Source organism: Schistocerca serialis, chromosome 1 (genome assembly GCF_023864345.2).
Source record: "Schistocerca serialis cubense isolate TAMUIC-IGC-003099 chromosome 1, iqSchSeri2.2, whole genome shotgun sequence".
Taxonomy (NCBI): Eukaryota; Metazoa; Arthropoda; class Insecta; order Orthoptera; family Acrididae; genus Schistocerca; species Schistocerca serialis.
The window spans coordinates 955,047,824-955,060,268 of NC_064638.1; the positions used below are offsets into that span (position 1 = coordinate 955,047,824).

General features: G+C 45.9%; 1 protein-coding gene across 1 annotated transcript in view; it reads left to right on the forward strand.

Moving 5' to 3' along the window:
* Window positions 1-12,445, forward strand: part of LOC126412819 (superoxide dismutase [Cu-Zn]-like) — a 162,813-nt gene that overhangs the window by 25,034 nt on the left and 125,334 nt on the right. Inside the window, exon 2 of the mRNA XM_050082612.1 lies at window positions 3,004-3,238. Within this exon, the coding sequence (XP_049938569.1) occupies window positions 3,029-3,238 (210 nt within the window). The 5' untranslated portion in view covers window positions 3,004-3,028. The remainder of the gene's footprint in view (window positions 1-3,003; window positions 3,239-12,445) is intronic.

Below are 12,445 nucleotides of genomic sequence, written 5' to 3' on the forward strand. Positions count from 1 at the left end.
CGCCAGGCATTGTCTGCCCACTCGAACCAGGAACCGATGACTCATGTTGATAACAAGTTGCTGTTGCTGGCTGCTATTTGAGACTGGACTCTGCACCAGGTGGTCCCACTGCTGGCCAAGGGAAGTCACAGCTCTGTCCATATACTCTCGTCTCTGTTGCTCTCTTATCGTGTTCTTCCCCTTTGGATCTCCACAGATTGACTCAATGCTGCAGCTGATGACTCACGCTTGACACGTCCCCTGGGTGACCATACGAAAAGCAAACGTTGGGACGCCCCTCTTACTGGGTGGGAATTCAATATGCCATAATTCACTGGAGGTAGTGATAGTTGGGCTCGAGTAAATATCATCAAAACTAGAGGAGAAGTAACATACTTCGAAATTGCAAAATTATGTACAGAATGTCTTCACAGAAAAATACTGCCCACAAGACGAACAGTGCTGCAATTTCGCTGCTTAAAACGGAAGGAAACGGACATGACATTAGAAAGAATAAACCTATCAGACACATCACAATAGTCTACAAATCTTCATGATAGAATCAGCAAGTCCTCAAAAAACAGTGGATTTTAACAGGTAAGTAAGCCCTAGGCGTTATACTAGGGTGTATAGTACAATGGAACATTTGCAGTTTGCGAAATAATTAGAGAGCTGAACCATGAGTATGATGTAACACATTGTTTCAGGACGACCATTAACAGCACAAATGTATAGTTGTAGAAATTCGTGACACAACGCTATCTCATAAAATTATTTGTTTGCAACTGGTTTCGGTCATTGACCATCCTCACGGTAGAAAAAAATTTGTAGCATCAACATCACATGACGACATGTATTCAAGTATGACCAAGTTGTTCTTCACACTTCAAGACATACAGTCTATGTCTTGTGATGTTGCCATCGTAAACGTTTTTCTGTCGTGAGGATGGTCAATGACCAAAACAGGCTGTAAACAAAAAAAATTATAAGACAGTATTGTGTCATACATGTAGGGCTTATGGAAAAGAGGGCCATGGGGAATGTGGGAGGGGGAGGGGGCCAAGAACATTGGTGCAGAGGGGCAAACAACAAAGCAATTTATAATAGTCACTTACGTGTGCTACAAGCAACGTTGAAACATCAGGTGTGGTAATATTAAAGTAACGTATCTCTATCTTAAAAGACCTAAGAAGATCCAACGTTACCAACCGATCGTCGTATCATTTTCAGCCGATAGGCGTCACTGGCTATGGATATGGAGGGGCATGTGGTCAGCACACCAATCTCCCCACTATTGTCACTTTTCGTGACCAGAGCCGTTACGTCTTATTCACGTAGCTCCTTAGGTGATCTCACATGGCTGTTAACACCACACTTGTGAACAGTGCTCGGCAGACCCAGACGGTTAACCACCCGAGTGTTAGCCAAGCTTGAAAGCACTTAACTTCGGTGTTCTGACGGGTACCGCTGTTGCCACTATGGCAAGACCGTTGGCAAAGTCACATATAATCATATACACTCCTGGAAATGGAAAAAAGAACACATTGACACCGGTGTGTCAGACCCACCATACTTGCTCTGGACACTGCGAGAGGGCTGTACAAGCAATGATCACACGCACGGCACAGCAGACACACCAGGAACCGCGGTGTTGGCCGTCGAATGGCGCTAGCTGCGCAGCATTTGTGCACCGCCGCCGTCAGTGTCAGCCAGTTTGCCGTGGCATACGGAGCTCCATCGCAGTCTTTAACACTGGTAGCATGCCGCGACAGCGTGGACGTGAACCGTATGTGCAGTTGACGTATCTGCTGTAAGCGCACAAAAACACATATGGATGAAGATGAGGAAAGAGGCTGAATTTTTAACATATTTGCAACAATTTTTTAAATACAATGATTATCTTTTGACAGAATGCAAGAGCCATTGTAAAGCAGAATACAGTGTTGCAATGCTTGTTAATGTTCGCAAACATATTGAGAAAAAAATCCAGTGAGTACAGGCAGGCTGGCCGGCCGCTGTGGCCAAGCGGTTCTAGGTGCTTCAGTCCGGAACCGTGCGACTGCTACGGTCGCAGGTTCGAATCCTGCCTCGTGCATGGATGTGGGTGATGTGCTTAGGTTAGTTAGGTTTAAGTTGTCCTAAGTCTAGGGGACTGATGACCTCAGATGTTAAGTCCCACAGTGCTCAGAGCCACTTTGAAGTACAGCCTGAAGACGCTACGACAGCCCAAACTGTGTGCTGAGGTGTTTACGAGGCAATGAATGTGACGGTGCAAGTCGTTTTACGCTTTTAACTGCTTCCTCTTTTCCCGAAAGATGTCACAGCAAACGTTATCAAACGCTATAACGCTACTACTCATCTTCAGGTCTTTAATGACATTCGACTGCAGAAACCTCTACAAGTCTGTATGTACTCCTCTAACGTTACAGAACACAGAGTAATGCATCTAAACTACACTGTAAAATACTTGTTCGTTTGCATACCTTCATTTGTTTCGGTAATACACATTCCAAGAATAAACCGCGGAGATCTTATGACAGGATACACTCACTTGAGAGTGACCAGTAGCGTAGTTGCTTCTTCAGTGTTGGTACAAGTGAGCGCTGCCTTAGGTACAGTCTTACGATTACAGAAATGTTTTCGTGTCACACTGTTCTTACGTCCTATACCTTACTGCCATGCGGCCTCCTTAGCTAAAACGAAACATACTGAAAAAAAATCGCATTAATTACACAAGCGACTTATGTTTAGTATCTCCATTTATTTGCGGATAAAACGAAGGTCCTCGAGCGCTTGAGGCATTTGCGGATGAAGCATGCGTTATGATATTTTAACGGTTGAGATATGCTGGAGTTGAACTCGTTCTGTGTGTTCCAACATCCTTTCATAAAACGGAAATGAGAAATAATAGCCCACTTCAAAATGTAAAGCACGTTCCTCAGTCTGGAAGAGAACTGCATTTTCTCCTCGCGCCTTTCATGTAATTTGAAGTAATGGTCACGTAATACGGCGTTCCTGTTTCAGACGGTGCTGGCGGATTTACGTAGCGATGAATCCAGAACGGCGCCGCAATCGAGTTCAGGCCCTCGCCACAACGCGGCACCACAATGCAACGGCCGCTGTGCTGCTCATCTTCGTGTGCTGGTATCTGTCGGCAGTGGTGGGTACTACCAACAGGAACCTGCGCGTCAGGAGTGTTCCCTCGGTCGACGGTATCAGCAGCAGTCTGTACGAGGTGTACGTGCCACCTTACTTCTTTGTGAGTACTTCCATCAACATCTTGTCGGAGGGAGCGCTAACGGCTGTACGACGCTTCATCTGTAATACTGTCACTAGATGTCACTAATTATAAGTATTAAATGTGTCGTGTTCATCACACCTTTGTAGTATTTCACTGATATATTTACGACAGATGATTATTCCACTAAGGGAGCCAATGCTAACGCAATACTGAGCAAAGACAATAATAGTACGTAGCGCTATAGCTCTCTGTCGCTGCTTCTTTTAATTTATTGCGACCCTGGCCACACTAAGACACTCATTAGTAGTCCTATCTGCACCGCTCACGAGTCGTCAACAATGTGAATAAAGCATCAAAACATAACGACGAAGGACTTTAACACAATCCCTCTTTCTTCCTATTAAGTGTTGGATCTTCGATAGAGAGGATCGGCGCTGGGGATTTCTCACACTGAAAGGAATTTCACCAACTCTGAGAGGCTTGGATTAAGTCTGGGTGCAAGAAGCAGCCAATCGTTTGTCCCTACCAGTTTCAAAGAAACTAGATGCGATAAATGAATAATTTCTCCCTTACTCATAAATTTTTGAAATGGCAATTGTATACTAATGTTGAATTTCTTTTGAATTTGCATAGTCGTGCAAGAATCAGATTCAACAGGCAGTCTCTGCTTGTGGGATTCACGGACACTGTGTGAGGGCTCATCCGCTATGGCGATTATCAGATTTGTCTTCGTAACAGTACCGCAACAACTCTGTTTCGCTCTTAGTGCTCTAACGGCATAAATCAAGAGGTTAAGAGTAAAGTGTAGTGTGCTAGAGAAATAGCCTGTCGAAAATAAAAACATACATGAAGCTTGTGGGGTCCGTGTTATCACTCGTTCCCCAAATATTCCATGCAATTCGGACATCGTTTCGCTAATGCGTAAGCCACGAACAAGAACACAGATGATCAGGATCTTTGTCACTGAAACATGTGGTATATACAGGGTGGTCCATTGATAGTGATCGGGCCAAATATCTCACGAAATAAAGGAGACAGGAAGAGCGCGTGGATGGCTCGCCAAACCCGCGTCCAGGACACTATAATAAATCTTTGCTGCCGGATTCCGTGTCTCCGGTAAAACTCCCAACACAAGGCTGTGCTCCACGAAAAATGTGCTAGTATGTGACAGCGAGGGGAATAAATGTCCAACAGGTACCGGTGGGCACAGCATGTGTGGAGCCACCTGTGCTATCAGGATGCCAGGAATATTGTCTATTGGAGAAAGCCAGAGTCGCCGCATTGAGCGAAGGTACAGCTCCAACGCTCTGCGCTTGACGTGAGCGAGTCCAGCACCTCCGTTGTGGAAGGGTAAAGCAAGGGTAGAAAACGGATCTTTAAAAACTGCACCAGCGTTTTCACCACGTGTCCAAACACTGCCTGTATCCTAGAAGCCATAGTGTCTGTCATCGGTAATACATGAGCGTCATGGTTAAGTTTGAGAGGCCATGTACACATTGAAGTGCTGAGTGATTTGCAAAATATCCAACAATCTAAATTTGTTGAGACGAGCCGCCGTACGTTATATTTGTCGATGGAGCGGTATCCCTAAACATTTGAGTATCGGGACCTTTGTCACCGGTACATCCAGTTCTGCAGCATGATTTCCGGAGGTTGATCACACTACCTGCCACCACCGTATTGTTGGAGCCAGGAAAGCACCGTTCGTATCTCATCACCAGTCCATGCTAAGAACATCACATCATCAGCGTGTGCGCCACATCGAAAGGTCACGGAACTGAGGCTAAGACCTCCCAAGCATCCCTGCAGTCCGTGAAGAGCTGGTTCGAGAGCAATGGGGAATAACACGGCAGAAAGAGGACAATCCTGTCTGCCGGACCTGTTGATACGGACGGGGGGCGGACCGATAGCCGTTTACTACAATCCTCGTGACAGCCCATGTATCAAACGAAACACAACAGATCCCGTCATGTGCGGGATACCGATGTTTTGTGTTCCATAACTGCTGGAAACCATGTTCGACGCTATCGAAATCATGGTCAAAATACAGCGTAACAAGAGCGCTGCGGAGGCGGCAAGTTTGCGTCAGCGCCACAACGTTTCTATAGGTGCTAAGAGTCGTAAACACATTAGTGCTGCCTCCGAGGCAGGTTTGATCAGCGTGAACGGCCGCCATTGTCGTATATTTGAGCCTCTCACGGAGGATGCGTGTCAACAGTTTGTAATCGGTGTTTAGCATTGTCAATGGTCGAAAATCAAGTGGGCGACAGCTTCCTTCGGGTTTGGGCAACGGTATCAAGAGGCCCTCAGTGAAATCATATGGTACTAGAAAATCGGGGTTCAGGAGTTCTCTGTACATCCTCACCAACATTGGGCCCATAAGATCAAGAAACCTTTTGTAAAACTCAAGAGGGAGTCCGTCACCGCACCATCGTTTTGTCGGGAGCACCACGCAACATAGCCTCTCGTAGTTGAAAATGGAAATGAGCGTAAGGCATTGTTGGCCAGGAGGCCCCGTCGGGGGGAGTTTGGCCGCCGAGTGCAAGTTTGATTTCAGTCGACGCCACATTGGGCGACTTGCGTGGCGGTGATGAGGATGAAATGATGATTAGGACAACACAACACCTAGTCCACGAACGGAGAAAATCCCCAATATGGCCTGGAATCGAACCCAGGCCCGCTGCATGTTCAAACTCGGTACCTTTCCTTTCGCAGGCAAGTGCGCTACCAAGTAAGACCCCAAGTATGACTGACGGACCTTCCTCACAGCTTTAGTTCCGCCAGTACCTCGTCTCTTAACTCCAAACTTCACAGAAGCTCTCCTGCGGACACTGCAAGACTAGCAGTCCTGGAAGAAACGATATTGCGGAGAAATGTGTTAGCCAGAGCCTGGGGGATGTTTTCAGAATGAAATTTTCACTCTGCAGTGGAGTGTGCGCTGATATGAAACGACCGGGAAGATTAAAACTGTGAGACTCGATATTGGTACCTTTGCCTTTCGCAGGCAAGTGCTCTACCAACTGAGCTACCCAATCACGACTCACAACCCGTCCTCACAGCTTTAGTTCCGCCAGTAACTCGTCTCTTATCTTCCAAACATCCTTCCTTCTAGCAGTGCCAGTCTTGCAAGGTTCGCAGGAGAGCTTCCGTGAAGTTTGGACGGTAGGAGACGAGGTACTGGCGGAACTAAAGCTGTGAGGACGGGTCCTGAGTCGTGCTTAGGTAGCTCAGGTGGTAGAGCACTTGCCCGTGATAGGCAAGGGTCCTGAGTTCTACTCTCGGTCTGGCACACAGGACGTTTCAGTCTAAAAGTAGTTGATGAGGCGCACCTAGCATTCTTGCATTGCGCACAAAAGCTCTACTTCCAACTTATTTTACGCATGTGTAACATCATCTTGTTAACTGCCAGGGTGACGGAATAAAGTAAAGCTGAATTTCGACCTACACCCACATTCTGGAACACCCTGGTGAAGTTCGACCTACACCCACATACTGGAACACCCTGGTTCACTTTCAGGTCAAATCATTCTTATTTGTGTTTTCTATCCATTTCATCGATTATTTCTGAAGAATTGGCAAATGATTACTTTAAAAAGCTAATAGTGATTTCTTCCCAGATTATTTTCCAACTGATCTCTATCGTTCTATGTCTGAAACCGAGGGACCTTCCTCTTTTTTTCCGTTGTTGAACAGCGGAAGGTAATCCCTGCTATTTTGTCCCCGGTGAAGCATGATGCAAGATTAAATAAAAGGTAGAGATAAGTCTAGCAGTTGCCCAACGATGTGCAAAAACGTGGTAAATGCCTTGGAAACTTGGTGGACGGCAGCTCGTAAGTACAAAATTTATCTAATTTCATTATAGTGGTAGTTTTTAGAAGAGAAAGCGTTGATGGTCTGCATAAGGCGATAAGGTCGAATTATGTAATTTCCTTGCACGTACGAAATTTCAGTGGTATAAGAACTCAATAGTGGAGTAGGTGTATAACTGAGGAGCCCGCATGTGCGTTTTGAAGTCTCCAGTGTACCAATTACGACGTCGGCGAAGGGGGATTGTTTTCATGTGAATAATACAATATGCGTTATTCCTGCGTTTATAATTTGGACGTCAGTACTAAACTCCAGAAAACTTTACAGTCCTACACAAGAGCTACTGAAATAAAGACTCTTGAATAACCGTAAACTGTATGGGCATTGTTTGGAGTGGTGCCCTAACAGAAACGTATGGAATGCTGACGAATGGCATCGCATAATTTTCATTTAGATCTATATGTCTGGGGCAGTATAAAATTAGACTAACTGTCATCTGTCTGCATATTCGATGGAAACGTTGCGAGTACTGTTGAACAGTCACAAATTACAGACAAGCAATTTTTAAATAAGAGCCGGCAACTCAGAAGATACTAACAATAGCGTGTTTTTGTTGTTATTGACATATGATTCTACTACATGCCTGTAATTTCTTTTAGGGTTTCGCAGTGAGTAGGAAAATGAACTGGTATCTCCCTCTACATACGAGTTTTGGTTACAAAGAGCTAAGAGCCACGATCTTAGCAAGATCACTGACAAAGAAGAATATTCCAGCCTTTGTACCACACAATTCCCAGAAAATTACTGTTCTGCTACCAAATGGGATTGGATGAGGACTATAGCCGTCGGCAGTCCTTGCGTTGTCTACGTCTCCAGCGCATTACAGCAAGCAAATGCCGTGTTTTGACTCCTATGTTATCATGCCCCGACATACGTCTTTAACATCTGATTTTCACATTCTCCATTGTGTTCCTATTTTCATTTTCTTTTGTTTGTTAGCTAAATGTAGTTTTAAAAGCGTTTTAGTGACGCCCTTGCAACTACAGTGCATATGAAACTACACACACTCTAGTATTTCACAAGGAAAGTATGCAGGGTAGAAAAATTATCTTCTGGATTGTTTAAACGATAAGCGGACCTGACATCAGAGATAATCTTTGTGACTTAATTGTTAATAGATACGCAGCTTAGACAAAATGAATACTTTAAGCTGATGCTCGATACTCTTTCATATATTTCTGTATTCCACACACAACCATTTCAGTGTCTCAGTATAATGTACATGATTTGAAAACCTGTTTAAGAAGGGTAGTAGGAGTAATCCATCGAACTACAGACCTATATCATTGACGTCGGTTTGCAGTAGGGTTTTGGAGCATATACTGTATTCAAACATTATGAATCACCTCGAAGGATACGCAATCAGCATGGTTTCAGAAAACATCGTTCTTGTGCAACGCAGCTAGCTCTTTATTCGCACGAAGTGATGGCCGCTATCGACAGGGGATCTCAAGTTGATTCCGTATTTCTAGATTTCCGGAAAGCTTTCGACACCGTTCCTCACAAGCGACTTCTAATGAAGCTGGATTCGTGATTTCCTGTCAGGAAGGTCGCAGTTCGCAGTAATAGATGGCAAATCATCGAGTAAAACTGAAGTGATATCAGGTGTTCTCCAGGGAAGCGTCCTGGGACCTCTGCTGTTCCTGATCTATATAAATGACCTGGGTGACAATCTGAGCAGTTATCTAAGGGTTGTTCGCAGATGATGCTGTAATTTACCGTCTAGTAAGGTCATCCGAAGACCAGTATCAGTTGCAAAGCGATTTAGAAAAGATTGCTGTATGGTGTGGCAGGTGGCAATTGACGCTAAATAACGAAAAGTGTGAGGGGATCCACATAAGTTCCAAAAGAAATCCGTTGGAATTCGATGTGGCATAGATAATATTGTGGGGAAGGCGAGCCAAAAGTTGCGTTTCATTGGCAGGACACTTAGAAGATGCAACAAGTCCACGAAAGAGACAGCTTACACTACACTCGTTCGTCCTCTGTTAGAATATTGCTGCGCGGTGTGGGATCCTTACCAGGTGGGATTGACGGAGGACATCGAAAGGGTGCAAAAAAGGGCAGCTCGTTTTGTATTATCACGTAATAGGGGAGAGAGAGTGACAGATATGATACGCGAGTTGGGATGGAAGTCATTAAAGCAAAGACGTTTTTCGTCGCGGCGAGATCTATTTTCGAAATTTCAGTCACCAACTTTCTCTTCCGAATGCGAAAATATTTTGTTGAGCCCAACCTACATAGGTAGGAATGATCATCAAAATAAAATAAGAGAAATCAGAGCTCGAACAGAAAGGTTTAGGTGTCCGTTTTTCCTGCGCGCTGTTCGGGAGTGGAATGGTAGAGAGATAGTATGATTGTGGTTCGATGAACCCTCTGCCAGGCACTTAAATGTGAATTGCAGAGTAATCATGTCGATGTAGATGTAGACTTCATGGGTGCAAAAGCTCAATGATGCGCTGTTAAGTTACTTAACTCCTATCCAGCAGATAACTAGAAATAAGGAACTCTTCAATGGTTATTCCATCCATACCTTCCTCTTTCCTGGATACATGACGTGCAGTATCGTTCCATAACTTTTTGTGAAACGTGTCGTTTCTTCAGCTCGTCCTAGAACGAGGGTGTGGTGTAAAGTAATGCCTCCAAATTTTTTTATGTGAAATTGTACGTATTTCCTCTACATATTTATTTCTCGGCATAGTTACCCTGGCGAAGAACACATTTCTCCCAACGAGAGACCAGTTTGTTAACACCGTCACTGTAGAGTATTTGACTTTGTTGACGGAGGCGCAAGCTCACCTCTACTTGCACCGCTTCATCACTATCTAATTGAAGTCCTAGAAGATGTTCTTTAGGTTTTGGAAACAGATGAAAATCGCAGGTGTTGAAGGTGGAACCACTAGGGACCGTTCAAGAGCATTCGAAGGAATCTGAACGTGATCCGAAGTAGCAAAAGGTGTTTATTCTTTTTCAGTCCTTTTGTTTCGCAGCCTCATGTGGCGTGATCACGAGCGATATTGACACATGCGTGAATAAAACGTCAAAATACCCCTTTGAGACCCCCCCCCCCCTCCCAATTCGGCAATAACCTCGGTGCCACAGGCCCGTCGTTGTTGAGCGCTATAAAAATTTACCTGTCCAGAGACAACCTATGACTAAGGGCTAGGCACTTACAAGCAGGAAACACCTTTGACAACCCTCAGATTCCGGATGTCTACTAGCAGGCACAAGAGCTGCAGCGTGGGCAGCCTGCAATCACCTAGGACTCTCGTCATGTGCTGTCTCAGTACACGTACATTTTTAAGGTGTTCAACAAAGGCAGGCGGGTGGCACCGGGGGTGTTACCGAACTGAGTTGGTGGAGGGGCGGGGGGTGTTCTCAGAGGGGCTCTTTGCCATCTTATACACGCATGTGTCGATTTCGAACCCCTTCCCACGTAATCATGTCACAGGCAGGCGCGAAACAGTAGGGCTAATGAAGCGTAAGAACTCTTCGGATGGTTTTGAACTGTGCCAAGTGGTTCCACCTTGTACACTAGAGCAAAAATTGCGTTCGCACTGCACTCCAGAGAGGTGAGCACTTTCATTGTGCCAGCTGGCCTCAGAGAAGGGGTTGAAACTTTCGAAGGTGTCAGCCGCGCCAGAAGTTGTCAATAACATCGTGCTGTTGTTCGTCGCAATGAAAACTCGTTTTCGACAGCAAAATGTATGAGAATTAACGGTTCAAAGAGAGGGGTGGTTTCATTGACGTCATTTACCCCACACCCTGATGCGTTTATGTGTCGATTCTAAGTGGCGGTGTGTCTGAAACGTTTTCGTAGGCTGTTCATAAGAAAACCACGTGGCATCACGGTACTGACCTTCACCGCAGAGGCGTCGAAAGAAAGGATGAAATGTGAGTAATAGGGGTGCCACGACCTTCCCATCGTGTTACACGTCCACAGTGACTTTGGGCAGAATTGCACTATGTGATCAAAAGTATCCGGGCACCTGACTGAAAATGACTTACAAGTTCGTGGACCGAGCGAAGTGGCGCAGTGGTTAGCACACTGGACTCGCATTCGGGAGGACGACGGTTCAGTTCCGCGTCCGGCCGTCCTGATTTACGTTTTCCGTGATTTCCCAAAATCGCTCCAGGCAAATGGCGGGACGGTTCCTATCAAAGGGCACGGCCGACTTCCTTCCCCGTCCTTCCCTAATCCGATGAGACCGATGACCGTGCAGTTTGAACTCTTTCCCCTAAACAACCCAACTCAACCCAAGTTCGTGGCGCCCTCCATCGGTAATAGTGGAATTCAATATGGTGTGGGCCCATCCTTAGCTTTGATGACGGCTTCCACTCTCGCCGTCACACGTTCAGTCACGTGCTGGAAGGTTTCTTCCGGAATAGCAGCCCATTGTTCACGGAGTGCTGCACTGTGGAGAGGTATCGATGTCGGTCGGCGAGGCCTGGCACGAAGTCGGCGTTCCAAAACATTCCAAAGATGTTCTATAGGAATGAGATATTCACTCTGCAGCGGAGTGTGCACTGATATGAAACTTCCTGGCAGATTAAAACTGTGTGCCCGACCGAGACTCGAACTCGGGACCTTTGCCTTTCGCGGGCAAGTGCTCTACCATCTCAGCTACCGAAGCATGACTCACGCCCGGTACTCACAGCTTTACTTCTGGCAGTATCTCGTCTCCTACCTTCCAAACTTTACAGAAGTTTCATATCAGCGCACACTCCGCTGCAGAGTGAAAATCTCATTCTGGAAACTTCCCCCAGACTGTGGCTAAGCCATGTCTCCACAATATCCTTTCTTTCAGGAGTGCTAGCTCTGCAGGTTCGCAGAAGAGCTTCTGTAAAGTTTGGAAGGTAGGAGACGAGATACTGGCAGAACTAAAGCTGTGAGTACCGGGCGTGAGTCGTCCTTCGGTTGCTCAGATGGTAGAGCACTTGCCAGCGAAAGGCAAAGGTCCCGAGTTCGAGTCTCGATCGGGCACACAGTTTTAATCTGCCAGGAAGTTTCATGTTCTATAGGATTCAGGTCAGGACTCTGAGCAGGCCAGTCCATTACAGGGATGTTATTTTCGTGTAACCACTCCTACCTGGGCCGTGCAAAGGGAACAGGTGCTGGATCGTGTTGAAAGATGCAGTCGCCATCCTCGAATTGCTCTTCAACAGTGGTAGCAAGAATGTTCTTAAAACATCAGTGTAAGCCTGTGCTGTGATAGTGTCACGCAAAACAACAAGGGGTGCAAGCCCCCTCCATGAAAAACACGACCACACTATAACACCACCGCCTCCGAATTTTACTGTTGGCACTACACACGCTGGCAGATGCCGTTCACCGGGCATTCGCAATACCCACACCCT